A 16,734-nucleotide genomic window follows, 5' to 3' on the forward strand; every position below is an offset into this window, starting at 1 on the left:
GACCTATATGTATAGAAGATCATCATTCTGATATAGACATACACTGATGATCGTTTTATGATTTTAAATTACGTTACATAACGTGCTTTAGAAATACTTTACATAACAACAACGATGCAAACAAGGCCTGTGAGTTGAAAAGAGGGGGGTGGGGGGGTGGACAAAACACCTCCAGCTCTATATCATTAAAGAAAGAGCATCTGAGGTCAGACGGAATGGAAGTGAGCAAGAGGGGGGGGGGGGGTGAGAGCGGTTTTTAGAGAGATGGGGTGTGGAAGAAAGAGAGGGAATGAGACAAAGAGGGAGAGCGAGCTAGAGAGAGGGAGAGGAAGAGCGTGAGAGGAAGGGAGGAAGACAGGGAGAAAGAGAGAATGTGCTGCAGTGAGAGGACGCTAGTGAGGTGGACCTACACACAATAAATAATGTGTTTACTGAAAATCCATGCTGATGTGAGTAAGCGGTCAGTGAGCTGATCGGAGATCTACAGGACTCACATGTGGGGGAGGACAGAGGCAGCGTGGGTAATTACTCTGCAAGATACCATAAACCTTCTCTGGGCTTACTCACCTGAGTTAGTTAAAATGTGGCTGTGCTTTACTTGAGTGAATTCCAGCCGTTCTTTAATGCAGTGATTCATAAATTTTTTTTTTTTTTAAACCAGAGGGAGAGATTATGAAGTGAGTATTTTGAGGAAGTAAACCCCAGACACCATTCGGGGACACCACCCGGGGACACCACCTGGGGACACCATCTTCCTTACAGCACACACCTTTCATTCAGGCTGAACGTAGCATCGTTTAGGTAAAATTATTTCATTTGACTGTTCCAAATGAGATGGCTCCCTCACAGCGTGCACGGCCCTGACAGACAATACGACAGGCTGGTCCTGTAAAACTTTCACACACCATCACCGCCCGAGTCACGGACACAGCGCTGGGGGAGCTCGGTGTCATCGGATGAGCGATGACCCATACAGGAAGACGGCTGCCGAGCCATTAACAGTTTGCTGCTTCGGACCATTTCGCTCAGTGTGAAAGACTACTGGGAGCGTGGCCGTGCGGGTCGAGACCTTCATGATACAGTTCTTGGTGCTTGTCTGCAGGCCGGCAGCACCTTTTGCATCTCGACACATCTGCTGCTACTGACCAGGGCCGGCTGTCATTTCCTCACTCCAGACCAGCATGAGCACGTCCATTTGAAGTAATTTAATCTGCTGTTCCGTTCTTAACTCTGATCTTTCTCAGGGCACGTGGCAAAGTCAACCAGAGCACACAAGACTGATGCTGTGGTCCAAACCACACCCTCAGAAGTTCTTCTTCTGTAGCTGGTGTTACCTGCACTGGGACTGCACGGTGGAGCTGGTGGCAGGAATAAAACTCATTTTAAAGCTTTCTCTTTGTTTGCAGCAGAAGAAAGACAATCATCACTGATCATTTTGTTGCGTCATGATTTTGAAATGATTTTTTTAAATATTTCAGCAAATAAAGAGCCCCAAAAAACTGAATAAGTCACATAAAAAAGCTTCAGTGACAACTCAAGTCAAAAAGAATAACATGAAATCACAGTGAATGACAAGGACTGGTTGTGTGTAAATAACACCCGCAGCCACCACTTCAAAATCAACACTCCCGGCTCATTGTGGATATTATTATGAATAGTTACCGTTTTCAAAAGTGGGGTCCACTTTCACGCCAGCAGTCCTTTCACCTGAAAAGCTGTCACCATGTTTGTCACGTGAATGGTAAGTGTTCTGGGGTGAACTGGATCTCTGTATAATCTTCTGAGGAAATCCAGTTCAGAATTGATCTTATTTTCTACAGCCCTTCCTGGCTCATCTTTTCCAATAACTGCAGAGAGCTTTGCACACACCTTTCATTTGTTCACCTGCCATTTGATCGTCCAGAGCTACTTGAACAGTCTTTCTCTGTGAAGGTTAACAAGCCGTTGTACAAGCACAAGGACAAAAGCGTCTTCGTGGACAGACATGAAATGAGTCCGGACCCTACTCACCCGCACCACAGCAGACGTGGCTCAGCTCAGTGTGGGACGCCGTCTAAAGAACGATGGTGAGGTTCAAACTGGACGTCATGCTCCTCCATCCTGCGTCCGCAGGTGCATGTCTGGCTCTCCCACCACCATCTCAGTGCACAACAGGCGACACCATTCACCGCCTCCTCCGCCCGCCAGCAGTGCTCCCCTTCTCTCACCGCTATCACGGGCGGTACGTAAGGTCAGAGCAGCTGAGCACCAGCCCTGCCAGATGAACAGCAGAGAGCAAACTGCAGCTTGAGGAGAGGAGAGGAGGGGAGGGGAGGGATGGAGGGGAGAGGCTGTCACAGCAACACACTTGTCTTGAAACCCGTTAAAGAGGCAGTGAGCAAGTGATTGAGATGGAGGAATAGAGACATCAATAAAAGTGATTTAACTGGAACAGAATAGAGACATCGTTAAAAGTGATTTAACTGGAACAAAATGAAGTCCATCTGTCTGCATTTAGCAGTGTACTCACCCACTGCAAGACACGCGGGACAAGACCAGCAGTCAAATGCCCACAGTTAATGAATGCTATGTAAACTGGGGCAGACAGAGAGAGAGACAGAGAGACAGAGAGAGAGAGAGACAGACAGAGAGAGAGACAGAGAGAGACAGAGAGAGAGAGAGACAGAGAGAGACAGAGACAGAGAGACAGAGAGAGAGAGAGACAGAGAGAGAGAGAGACAGAGAGAGACAGAGAGACAGAGAGAGACAGAGACAGAGAGACAGAGAGAGACAGATAGACAGAGAGAGAGAGAGACAGAGAGAGACAGAGAGAGAGGGGGGACTTACAAAATAACAGAAGACTGGATGAGAAAAGACACAGGCTGAAAGATGGCGACGTCTGAATCCACTTTAGGCACCAGAGTTAAGTTTGTGGATTATGATTTCAGTAGGTTTTGTTTACAGCAACGTGACTTTTAATTTAGTCGTTGTAGCATAATCATCATGGTTTGTGTCCACAGTCAACATTGATGACGGTGCACTGAGTAAATACTGTGAATGGCGTATTTCATGGATTTATTTCATGGAGTTTCATTGGGAGTGATGAAGAAGCACAGGATTAGGAACGAGTATATTAGAGGGACAGCTCAGGTTGGACGGTCTGGAGACAAAGCAAGAGATGGAAACGGATGATCCGCTGTGGCGACCCCTAACAGGAGCAGCTGGAAGTAGTAGTAGATTTCATGGATTTTACACATGGCCCTACTAAAAGGAAAACACTCATTTTCTATCATGTGGTTGGTGGCAGGCCAGAAGGGAAAGTTAAGACCTCATTGATTAACGATCAAGTAACCTCTTGATTTAATCATACTGGCTGGGTAAAACTGCGGTGACTTGAAGTCAGTCTACTCTTTGCCATAGTCTACATAGTCATTAATAAAAAGCACATTAAGGTGAGTGGGAAAAGCAGAAAAACTGCATTTCCTAGCAGAAATAAACATGGAGTTGTTCTTGCAAAATTAATAAAATGATTAATAAAGACATCGTTGTCAGACTTTGCACACGTGACTCTGAAAGTACCAAGTCATACCAAAGCTAGAGCTGGGAAATTCAGTTTTAACCGACAAGGTTATTGTCCATCCATTATCCAAGCCGCCCATCCCAACTGGGGTCACGGGACGCTGCAGCCCATCCCAGCAGCCATCGGGCGGCAGGCGGGGAGACACCCCGGACAAGCCGCCATCCCTTTGATGGGATGGCGGCCTGTAGACACCAGCAACAGCACAAGCACAAGTAAGGGGGGGGGCCTCTGGTGCATAAATAGCTTTCTCAAACTGCACACTTTGGGCTCCCAGTCATCCAGTCATCATGCCGATCTTAAGAACAGACGAGAGCATTGACTGAAACATGACAGGAAGTCAGAGATGCTGTTAGCTGTGGTAACTCAGCTGCTTTAAGTTCTAAATGTTGCTCCCCTCACCCCCCAATTTAATGTAATCAGCATCTGATAAAAGATGAGCGGGTATTTGCACGGTACTCAGAATGCATCCTTGTCCAGAATTCAAATATTCCATCTTTCCTTCAACCGCCCTTCCTTCCTCCAGTTGATTGCACGCATTCCTTCTTCTCTAATTCCCTCGGCGGAGGAGCACAGGACCCTCTGGCCCTGGGCTCATAACAGGAGGAAGAGGAGGAGTAATTGAGAGGAGAGGATGAGAGATGAGAAGTGGAAAGGTAATGTAATGGTGCAAGTGGCTCTCAGGCGTCAGACAGAGGAGAAGACACGTAGGCAGCGGTCAAGGACGCCGACTTGAAAGATAAAACAAGTAGTACAACTAATTAAAAATCCGTTTTTATTTGGACAACATAATTATTTATCATCAGAGAAAAAAGCCAAGATACAGAAGTAAACAAACCACTTGTAGACGAGCGAGCAGCCACTGCTGTTGATGAGCCCAAATTTGCCATTTGTCTAGAAGGCTCAAGTACACATTCTGTAAATCAACTGATCCACAAAACTATGTTGAGTTTAACTCCTGTCAGCCAACAAGAAAACTCTGTCTTTTAAAAGTCAGACAGCCACGCCAATAAAACAAGAGCACAACATGAAGTCCATCAAACTCAGACTGCTGACACTGTAAGAGCTCTGTAAGGTTTCAGAAAGTTAAGAGTCAGGGCTGTGTCAGTTTCACCTTTTGTCGTGTTGCTGTAAAGCCACTGACGCAAACTTTAATTTGTGATATTGGGCTACACAAATAAAACTGACCTTTTTGTATATTTTTTTTGTTTTGTTTTTTGCTTACAGCAGCCAGTCTTAACTAGCCAAAACGTTTTCTTGACATTCTAGCGGTTTCATGGGAGTCTGCCTGCTAACACCAGTCAGGAGCTTCATTGCGGCTGGTGGGTCAGGACGGTCAGGACAGGGACGATCGCTCATCCCCAGACAGACCTGAGGGAACAGCACCAGACAGCACCAGCCAGATGTAATGTTTCCACAGTGGATGCATGGAAGACTGTGTGTGTGCTTGGTTAATGAAACACAAGAGGAAGACTGCAGATTCTGGCCATGCTGCAAAACCAAAATTAACACCTCTCAAGTAGAGAACTGATGAAGAGCCTAACCCAAACCTTAACCCTAAACTTAACCCAACTAAAGACCTTCTGCCTAAATCTACCCGCACAGAGAAACCCAGGAAATGTGATGGCTGATTTTCAGAGACTGATTTAACGGTCAGTCTGTCAAAAAGTGATGTGATGACATCATCTTCTTTCCAGGACATTTATCTGTTTATTGAAGATTTCACAGACGTTCACAGAAATCAGCCACCTCAAGTCAACGACAGGAATTTGTGAACCATTGCTGGATTATTGCTTCAACGTGGCATCAGAGAACTGGTTAACCACAAAATAAAACTCAAAACTGTATATGGCTTTCCCCAGTGCATCTTCATACAGCTGTAACCACGTCTGTGTGTGTGTGTGTGTGTGTGTGTGTGTGTGTGTGCACAAACGAGCACACATTGTTCAAGGGACGACAGAATAGGGCTGGTAGGGCAGCATCTTCTGCCGCTGATTGATGGCGTAAATCCATGCAGGTTTGACAAAATTCAGATTGCTGTTCTCCAGCAGCGCCTGCAGTGGAAACAGACAAAAGACAAACAGACTGAGTGAGTGAATGAACGAATAAAAGAGACAGAGGGATTCAGCAGCAGATGAACTGGCGGGGAGGGGAAACTCAAGCCCACGTCTGGATTAATGTGAGCTGCTGGAGGACATTGTGGAACAAATGGCTGACTCCATAACTAACTGGGTCGCTGTACATGAGAACAGACTGAACAACACATTCAGATTCTCAGTGTGTGATGAGGACCTCACACGGCCCAACACCAACCACACCAAACCAAAACCTCTGGATGGGTTTTCAGCCATGTTTCTCATTTGCGTTACAGTCCTCCATTTTATAACAGCTTCCGAGACAACATGAGGCACCTGTTGCTTTCAGTAACTGTCTCAAAGACTGGCTGCACTTCCACACATTCAGAGACACTAACGCTGTTCTCTGTGGACCCTTGAACAGACTGTTGGCCAAGCACTTGGTACAATCCTACAACACTTATAACAACAACAACATTATGCTTTTTGGGTGTTTCCCCTTGCCTTTAGTGTGTTATTTAGCTGGGAGGTGCATGTAAAATGTCTGCAGAGTTACAAAGCCAAAGTGCACGCCAAAGGGACTCATTCTGACAGAAAACACCACTCCTGAACTGCCTGAAATGCTTCGTTTGTAGTCCAGCTTTTTCTTCTGTTACTTATCTATGTCACTATGTAACACAGTTTCATAAGGCCAACCTACTGGCTGCTCTGGCCCGCCCTCAAACAAAGCTAGGTAGACTGGGGGCAGGAAGCCTCAAAACGAAGCTTAATAGTGAGCATTTCAGTGGTGTGGCGGTCCATTCTATGGCCTACCAACAGATAGCACAAACTGGCCGGCTGGTCGCCAGTTTGTGGAGCTTCTTGACTCCAAAATAGAGCAAATTTTCGATTCGCAATCAATTTACACAGTTGATTTCTCACATAAAAAATTCCCAGAAGTGAATTTAATGGTGAAATAGCACACGAAAACGTAAAAAAAAATTAGCCTTAGTCTCTCCCCACATGCTCTAAGTGGTTGGTTGGCCCATCACAACAGAGTGGGCTTGGTACAGTGAACAGTTGGTGGTGGTGGTGGGGGACAGCCCGTTTCAGGCTGAGTGAGCAGGAGGTGCTGCACACAGCCTGTACTTGTGTAACTGGATGCTTTTTGACCAAAAAACCAAACAAATGTTTGTAAATACAGTAAATGGTAACTGAAGAGCACATGATATTTTAACTTAGATGATGATGAAATGTTTCTCTCAGTAAATTTTGTGTCCAGATGAACCAATTCAACCTCCTGTAATTTGTAAACAGGCCACAAAAATGACTATATTAAACTGAGAAATAGCATAACGTGGGCCCTTTAAGTCTGTCTCCCGCAGGCAACTGACTGCACAACATAATCATAATGCCGTGTGTGTGTATGTGTGTGTGTGTGTCTCGTGAGAACGTTAAACCAAAACATGTGCTTGTACACCCCCAGACAAAATGTCCCAACCATCCAAACTTGTGGATTCTGTAATACACATCACCATACTACAATGATTCTCAAAGAAGTGCAGTGTCATGGTATAGAGAGAGAAGAGGGGAGTCGGAGAGACACTGACATAGAGAGAGGTAGAAACGAGCAACAGAGTGTGTGTGTGAGTGAATTGTAGAAATGAGGATTCTACTCACATCTTCAAAAGAGTCATGCCATCCCTCACTAGTCACGACAAACTGCACCTTTTCATTCATGTAGTCTTCCACCTCTCTGGAGGACATATAGGGACAAAGATCAGTGGGAAAAAAAGAAGAGGCATTTTTTGTGCATTTCCCATTTCTACAACCAGTATGTGAATCACAGAAACAATCGAGTCGATCAACATGTCCAACAGAATCACAATTTAAGACAATGAGACAAGGACAAGATCCTGACATTTTCCCAGTTCTGTGTGACAGTGTACAGTGGTGCTTGAAAGTTTGTGAGCCCTTTAGAATTTTCTATATTTCTGCATAAATATGACCTAAAACATCAGATTTTCACACAAGTCCCAAAAGTAGATAAAGAGAACCCAATTAAACAAATGAGACAAAAATATTATACTTGGTCATTTATTTATTGAGGAAAATGATCCAATATTACCTATCTGTGAGTGGCATAAGTATGTGAACCTTTGCTTTCAGTATCTGGTGTGACCCCCCCCCCTCCCCCCTTGTGCAGCAATAACTGCAACTAAACGTTTCTGGTAACTGTTGATCAGTCCTGCACATCGGCTTGGAGGAATTTCAGTCTATTCCCCCGTACAGAACAGCTTCAACTCTGGGATGTTGGTGGGTTTCCTCACATGAACTGCTTCAGGTCCTTCCACAACATTTCGATTGGATTAAGGTCAGGACTTTGACTCGGCCATTCTAAAACATTAACTTTATTCTTCTTTAACCATTCTTTGGTAGAACGACTTGTGTGCTTAGGGTCGTTGTCTTGCTGCATGACCCACCTTCTCTTGAGATTCAGTTCACAGACAGATGGCCTGACATTTTCCTTAAGAATTCGCCGGTATAATTCAGAATTCATTGTTCCATCAAGGATGGCAAGCCGCCCTGGCCCAGATGCAGCAAAACAGGCCCAAACCATGATAGTACCACCACCATGTTTCACAGATGGGATAAGGTTCGTATGCTGGAATGCAGCGTTTTCCTTTCTCCAAACATAACGCTTCTCATTTAAACCATAAAGTTCTATTTTGGTCTCATCCGTCCACAAAACATTTTTCCAATAATCTTCGGGCACGTGATCTTGCAGAAGGGCAGCAATGTTCTTTTTGGAGAGCAGAGGCTTTCTCCTTGCAACCCTGCCATGCCCACCATTGTTGTTCAGTGTTCTCCTGATAATGGACTCATGAACATTAACCAATGTGAGAGAGGCCTTTGGTTGCTTAGAAGTTACCCTGGGTTCCTTTGTGGCCTGGCTGACTATTACACGCCTTGCTCTTAGAGTGATCTTGGATGGTCGACCACTCCTGGGGAGGCTGACAATGGTCTTGAATTCCCTCTAGTTGTACACAGTCTGTCTGACTGTGGATTGGTGGAGTCTAAACTCTTTAGAGACGGTTTTGTAACCTTTTCCAGCCCGATGAGACTCAACAACACTTTTTCTGAGGTCCTCAGAAATCTCCTTTGTTCTTGCCAAAGACCAGCCTTTGATAGATCCGTGTTCTTTAAATAAAACAGGGCGCCCACTCACACCTGATTGTCATCCCATTGGTTGAAAACAGCTGACTCTAATTTCACCTTCAAATTAACTGTTAATCCTAGAGGTTCACATATTTTTGCCGCTCACAGATATGTAATATTGGATAAAGAAACGACCAAGTATAATATTTTTGTCTAATTTTTTTAATTGGGTTCTCTTTATCTACTTTTGGGAATTGTGTGAAAATCTGATGATGTTTTAGGTCACATTTATGCAGAAATATAGAAAATTCTAAAGGGCTCACAAACTTTCAAGCACCACTGTAAGACTCACTCGGTTTCTCTTACCCGTTGAATGCAGCAATGTACCGCAGCAGCAGACGCCTCTCGTTGTTCGGGAATTTTCCGTAGAGGAAAAATCGCTTTCCTCTGAGGAAGTCTGAAGGTAAAGAGAAATCAAACTTTAAAAAAAAAAACAAGAAAAAAACAGTATTGTACAGCGTGTGGACATGTTGGTCACCACTGTTAAGAGAGCAGAGAGAGGGGCATCTGGGTAGCGTCGCAGTCTATTCCGTTGCCTACCAACATGGGGATCGTGGTTCAAATCCCTGTGTTACTGCCGGCTTGGTCGGGCGTCCCTACAGACACAATTGGCCGTGTCTGTGGGTGGGAAGCCGAATATGTGTCCTGGTCGCTGCACTAGCGCCTCCTCTGTTTGGCCGGGGTGCCTGTTCAGGGGGGAGGGGGAACTGCTACGTGCTACGTCCCCCTGGTGAAACTCCTCACTGTCAGGTGAAAAGAAGCGGTTGGTGACTCCACATGTATCGGAGGAGGCATGTGGTAGTCTGCAGCCCTCCCCGGATCAGCGGAGGGGGTGGCGCAGCAACCGGGACTACTTGGAAGAGTGGGGTAACTGGCCGGGTACAACTGGGGAGAAAAAGGGGGAAAAAATCCAAAAAAAGAGCGCAGAGGCATTTAAACACACTATTTACATCTCAACATTCACAGAAATCCGCTGTAATGCTGTTAGAAGTGATAGGGGCTGTGTGCAAGAAGCGGCAGTGTTGAGAACAGAGGAGAAGACATTTGAGGGCGGATGTGAGATGTGACACTGTAGTTTCAACAGAAAGGAATAGACAAAGTGAGACAGATGGACGCGACAGACAGACAGACCTGGCAGCTCTGGGATGGGGTGGTCCTCCTCAGCCTCTGCATCTGTGTTCTCATCTGTCGACCCCCCGTACGGATCCTCTTCCTCTTTAACGTTTTTACTCCTTGCTACCGTTTTCTTCTGCCTGCTCTCGCTCTCCACCCTGTAAGAAGAGGCAACAAAAAGAGAAGGAATCCTGGAATGTTTTGTTGCGCACGGCATGTTTTGTCTGGGCCTGCTGCTTTCAAAAAATAGGGAAAAAGATGTACAAAATACAAATTCTCCCCCAACGCTTTCCTTGGCACTTAAATTCTTCTCCAGAAACCCGTTTTCTACATGGCCACACAGTCACTGTGCTGTGGCCTTGATCCTGATACTTCAAGATGTGTAAAATATGGAGATATGTGACTAGATGGGAGTTTGGTTATAGATGATGTGGATGTACAGTTTAAATGCTGTGATCCCTGGTCTAAAAGGCTGCATGACAGTAAAGTGACAGTCTTCTGAACTTATCAGACAGCTGTAGCTTAGTGAAATGACATGACTAACGACCACTTCTAAACATTTTCTTGTGTGTAAATATCTTGTGAAAGCACCAACAATAATCCCCAAAATATCATCACATCATTGATATAAAGGGATTCAGTCACTCAAGGATGGAATAGTAAAGTGTACTGTGAAAGAGTGTATATTCATTTTGGGGAAAAAAAATCTTAAGAAAAAAACACGTTACTTACTAAATATTTTAAACAGCAAAAGGATTACGTTCTCTAAAATGTTGCCTTTTTTAAGTTAATGTTTTGGGATGACAATAATTAAGAACATTAGGTAGTGAGGATGTCCATCATCCATTATCCAAACCGCTTGTCCTGCTCTCAGGGTTGCGGGATGCTGGAACCTATCCCAGCAGTCACTGGGCGGCAGGCGGGGGGACACCCTGGACAGGCCACCACAGGGCCGACACATGGAGCACATATCTGGTTTCTTTTTGTTCCCCGTGTGAAGCACTTGGTCCTGGCGGTTTAGTGGGCCAAGGCACAAACCACATATTGTACTCCAGTAATTTTCAAATCATTAAAAGTCAAATTGAGCGACGGGTAGCAGAATCTTTTAAAATCGATTTGGTTTTGGGCAAGCTTGTGTCAGCTGACTGCTGTGCACCAAGCTGCAATATAATCCTTCACTAAATAATGTTGACTAAAAGAGCTCTTTTTTTTAGCACTAACAAGCTCAACATGCTGCGGGCAAAGTCTAAAGAGCCTTAGCCACAATATTAATAAGTGAGCAGTATCGCTATCAATCCACCTCTATTCAGAGCAGAAGTCTCACGCTGTACTCCTGTGAGGAGTTGAGTTGTTGCATGGCGACAACAGTGGAAGCGTGAGAGTTGGAAAGTGGTGCAAAAAAAGAAAATGTAAAAATCACTGTGTAGACTGACTGTACTGGGATTGTCTTTTCATAACTTTTACCTTCCAACTCATAACAACTTCAGACACTTTGCAAAACACTTTTAAGTCGATTATGTTCTTTTAAGGTGAACGGCGTGGTCCCTCGTCTCCAGAGACTCCTTCTGAGAGACGTCTTCTCAGAGACACAAAAGTAAATTAACCTTCCAGTTCCAAATCACCAGAATGACATGAAATCAAGCAAAACTGGGAAAAATAGCAAAAGCAGGAGAAGAAAGGCAAGAGGCTTAGTGCCTACAAGTGAAGAATAAGCCTACCAAGGCCAGGTGTTAGAAAAGATTTGGAATAAATGCTCAGGACAGACGCAGAGGATTTTTTTTTTACTTGAATATTTAAGCAAAGGAGTGCGGTAACGGTGTGCATCTAAATCAAAGGTGTGAGGATGGAAGGTGTCTGTATACAGCCGTTTCAGTCATCCAGGTGGACATCAGTTTTCAGTTTGACGAAGCGTTGCCATTCATCCGGATGGCTCCTCCCATTCTGACAAAGCTAGAACTCAGCAGTTTACACTCGTTTAAAAGAAAAGAACCAGTTTTGAGGACCAGGACAGAACAAATTCTCAACAGGAAGGCCAGAAGATTCGAAACAGGAGCCAAAGGGGCAGAGCTACTTAAAGACAGGAGTATTAACCCTAACATGCATGTCTTTTTGATGGTGGGGGAAACTGGGGCACCCGGAGAAAACCCACAAGACATGGGGAGAACATGCAAACTCCACACAGAGGACAACCTGGGATGACCCCCAAGGTTGGACTACCCCGGAGTTCGAACCCAGGACCTTCTTACTGTAAGATGACAGCGCTAACCACTGTGCCACCATAATTTTTCCCCCTCTTATAACATTGCAATGCGCATCACTGCCTTAAGCGGTTCCCCTGACATGCCCCCTTGACCTAGTCCCTGGAAAGTGGGGTGGAAAAAGAGAAAGCGCAGTCACATGATGGGTCACCACTTTGGCCCAGGTCAGGGAAAGTAGAGGTGTCCCAGGTGAGCGATGTCACATTCAGAGTGTGCCACAAGAATGCGAGCTCTGAACAGCTGTCCCCACACAGGTCCTCTTTCAAACAGAGGTGTGGTACTACCACGGTGCTACATAGTCAGGTTTCTGCACCTGGCATCAAAACTGAAGAAGCCATGAAGAAGAAGCCAGCAGTTGAATGGCGAAACATCTTCCAAGCTGAAAACTGCAAGGTGAAGAGAATTAAAACTCTCCTGGTAAGGACAGAAGGTGACATCCATTGTGGTTTCTACCAGGTGTCTGTGAATACAAAACCATCTGACAACTGTAGCTGTGATTTTGGGCTGTACAAATAAAGCTGACATGAACATAGATGAGACTTAATTCAGTGTGAAAGAGGTTTTTGAAGCCGTAATGAAAAGACAAGGTGTGAGAGCAAGTCATATATGATGTTCGCTTGCTTTTAATCTTTGACCATGTGTGACCCATACCATGTCCATCCATCCATTACCCAAACCGCTTATCCTGCTCTCAGGGTCACGAGGATGCTGGAGCCTATCCCCGCAGTCACACACACACATACACATACACACACACACCTAGTGCGGCCGATTCACCTGACCTGCATGTCTTTGGACTGTGGCAGGACCTTGAGCACCTGGTATAGGAGCATCCTCCTCTACCATGTTTAACTTTATTTTACTTGCTTAGATCTATGCCTAAGTCCATGTGTAACAGAACAAAGGTAGTCAGTCTTATAAGGTGTCTCCTCCATGTGAACTAGTGAAGGCCTGTTGTTAGCGGTTGGCTGATAGCAGAGGAATGTAGGGGAGACTCACTGAGTGTACCAAGTCTGTACACAGTAACTGGAGAAGTGGCCTTGGTGGGATGAGAGCTGTAAGATATGAGGTAAGGAGAGGAAGAACAGATAACTACCTTATAAGAGAGACAGACTACTGTATTGATCGGCACGCATTCAACCATCTAGGCTTGTGTATCATGTTCATGGACATATTACATGATATTAAAGTGTGACAATACTTGAAGAGATGTTTGTCTCGCTCATTTAATGTCAGCGTGGAATTAAATAACTGCCACGCCACAAGGCAAAATTACTTGAGTATGAAGGTTGTTTCATGGTTACTCTGGTCTTGGAATATAATGGATTTGAGTCAGTCCCACAGGCCTTAACACATGCCAGCCCTCACTTAGCTTCAATCTGTGTTGCCTCCCCCCATTACACACTTCAGATGTACCAACACACTTCAGACTGAAAACCTTTTCTCTGAGACCCTTGATTTAGCTTACATCCTGTGTGTGTGTGTGTGCGTGTGTGTGTGTGTGTGTGTGTGTGTGTGTGTGTGTGTGTGTAATTGGCTCTGTGGATGGATAAATATTTGTCTACATATTTGAGTATTCTGGGGAACAGAACTTGTGTCCATGTGACGTGTATATGTGTAGCCTTTAGTTTTTCAATGCGATGTTTGTTTTTGTTGATGTAATGGGTTGGTGCACTTTTTGTTAATCGTTTCTAAACAAAGAACTTGGGGTGTCCTGTAAGAAACATGCTTTAAGTTCATCAGTGTACAGGGAAAATATTCACTACACAGGTTTATATCAGGGATATCAAACTTTTGTGTTTTTAATGTCACATTATATGAAATAATATTGGCTCTTTAAAGATGCTGAATGCACAGCGATGTATTGGAAGTAGACAAAAAAAAATAAATCCACACCCGTGCAGGAATGCTGTGTGAAGAGTTGAAACCAGAAATTTAAAAGTATTTACTTTATATTGGTATGCTGTGTCATGTCCATCTATCTCAGGCATGTATGCAAGTAACCTGCTAACATGTATTTCAGCATCTCTGATATATTCTCTGCACCACTGCACCTCTTATTTCACCTGTATAAGTCAGTCCTTGTGTATATATGTGAAGATTGTTGTGTTGTAGTGTTGTTATTCTATGTTCAGTACACTGAGAGAGCCATGACACCAGAGTCACATTCCATGTATGTGTAAACCTACATGGCCAATAAGCATGATTCTGATTCTGACATCACCAAATTGCCGTGACAGAAATCCCAGACCATATCTAGTCCCGTATCACTCCACCAGCTCAAGAAGCTCAACCTGCCTCAGGCTCTGCTGATTCAGGTCTACACTGCAATAATCCAGTCTGTCCTCTGCACATCCATCACTGTCTGGTTTGGTTCTGCCTCCTAACAGGACAGGGACAGACTACAACGAACAGTTAGGTCTGCAGAGAAAATCATTGGTGCCAACCTGCCCTCCATTCAGGACTTATACACCTCCAGACTCAGGAAACAGACAGGCAACATCACCGCAGACTAGGAATCGACCGATATCGGTATGGCCGATTATCGGCTTAGATATTCATCATTTTTATATCGTTATTGGCATATGTTTTATCGGCCAGCCGATTAAAATAAAGTCTGCTGTGCAACATGCGCGCTTCCGACGCAGCTTTCACTCTCCTGAAGCACAGCACGACACTCACTCCAACAACACCAACACAGAAGAGAAGCATGGAGGAGTCCGACCACTTTTCTAAGGTAAGAGGAGCATGCCAGAGGCCATAACACCCGCTTGGTTGGTAAGAAAAGCATGCCATAACGTTAGTTACAAAACTCACTCCATAAGGTTCTTTTCTCCGTCTCTCTCCCCCTCCCACACCCACACCAAAGAGCACGACGTCGGTCCGACATGAACTGGACAACAGCTTGTCAGTTCAAACAGAGAACACACTTTCCACTGCTGTGCTTCACCTTCAAATGAAACCAGCCTCAAAGAAAAGAGCGAGTGTGTGATATTTTAGTCACATACAGAGTCTTATTGTCAGTGTTGTGCATGAACGTGTCAGTCGGCCCTTTCACACGGAACTACATTCTCTCAACCGCAGAACGTCCGTCTGATTCTGCTGATCTGCGGAGTAATAAGGTGCGCTGCATAGGCGCACTTATGCGAAGGAATACGGACATTCTGCGGGTGAGAGAAAGTAGTTCCACGAGAGGGCCGGCCGTCTGACGGCAAGATAAAGTGGTGAAAATATTCAAAACATAGCGCACACTTAAACGGATTTTATTTCTTTAGGTGAGCCTTTTCTTAAGAGGCTAGAATGCGTTTTGTCCAAGTCCCATTCCTCAACTTCCGTGTCGGCTACTGCTGCTCAACCTCCAAACTGGGAGCACATAGACTCCCATCTACTGCAGGTACTACACTGACTATCGATAAATACCTCATATGAGTACCTCATACACCCCACCTCAAAACACCCCAACTAGCACTTTAAAGATAAGAGGAAGAGAACATAATGACACTAATGTACATTTTTCCACTCAGTTCAGTCAAAGCCTGCTGGGAGCACTTTAACCACTTTATGTGGAGTTATTTTAACTTTATAATTATTCAGTTTGATCAGTTTACTTCCTGCTGTCCATGCTGTTTAATTCATTCCATTTTTATCTTTCGGAAGTTATTTATTTTTAATCTAGTGCCTTGAACATCATGCACTTTATTTTTTTCAAATATTTTCTATTTTACACAAAATTCAATCAAACATATGTTCATTTAACGGCAGCCTTGTGTTGCTGTAGGTTTTGGCACAACATTTTTTACATTTACTGCAACTGAATATTGGCCCCAAATATCGGCCCCCATAACGTACCAATAATTGGTATCGGCCCTGGGGGGGGGGGGGGGGGGCATCAGTCGACCCCTACTGCAGACCCATCACACCCTGGTCACAGCTTGTTCAAACTCCGCCCCTCTGGCAGGCACTACAGAGCACTGTACCCCAAAACAACCAGATATAAAGTTTCTTTCGGCAGGCTGTCATTCAAATGAGCACTTAACACTGTCAAATCCAACCATGTTGTATATACTGTACAAGTTGTATATATTGTACTGTACATCTTGTATATACTGTACTGTACATTGTACGTATACTGGTACGCTCTGTCATGTACATCTATCTCAGGCATGTATGTAAGTAACCTGCTAACATGTATTTCAGCATCTCTGATATATTCTCTGCACCACTGCACCTCATCACCTCTTATTTCACCTGTATAAGTCAATGCTTGTGTATATATGTGAAGACTGTAGTACTGTAGTGTTGTTATTCTGTGTTAAGTACACTGAGGGAGCCATGAAACCAGAGTCAAATTCCATGTGTGTGCAAACCTACATGGCCAATAAACATGATTCTGATTCTGAAATTCAGCACCTCACCAAAACCTGCCAGCTGCTCCTAATGAATTTCAATGAGAGTTCTGTCTCTGTCTATCAGCACCTCCTCACCATCCTTTGCCCATTGAAAGGGAAAGTAGCTGTAAGGGTTATACTATGGG

At 44.6% G+C, this 16,734-nt stretch overlaps 1 protein-coding gene across 1 annotated transcript in view; it reads right to left on the bottom strand.

The window, feature by feature from the left end:
• Positions 1–4,330: 4,330 nt before the first annotated feature.
• Positions 4,331–16,734, bottom strand: part of xrcc1 (X-ray repair complementing defective repair in Chinese hamster cells 1) — a 42,151-nt gene continuing 29,747 nt past the window's right edge. The window contains exons 15-18 of the mRNA XM_056286323.1: positions 9,961–10,100; positions 9,136–9,226; positions 7,291–7,366; positions 4,331–5,610 (exon numbers count right to left, since the gene is read on the bottom strand). Coding sequence (XP_056142298.1) covers positions 5,503–5,610; positions 7,291–7,366; positions 9,136–9,226; positions 9,961–10,100 — 415 coding nt within the window. The 3' untranslated portion in view covers positions 4,331–5,502. The remainder of the gene's footprint in view (positions 5,611–7,290; positions 7,367–9,135; positions 9,227–9,960; positions 10,101–16,734) is intronic.

The sequence above is a fragment of the Lampris incognitus genome, chromosome 9 (assembly GCF_029633865.1).
Source record: "Lampris incognitus isolate fLamInc1 chromosome 9, fLamInc1.hap2, whole genome shotgun sequence".
NCBI lineage: Eukaryota > Metazoa > Chordata > Actinopteri > Lampriformes > Lampridae > Lampris > Lampris incognitus.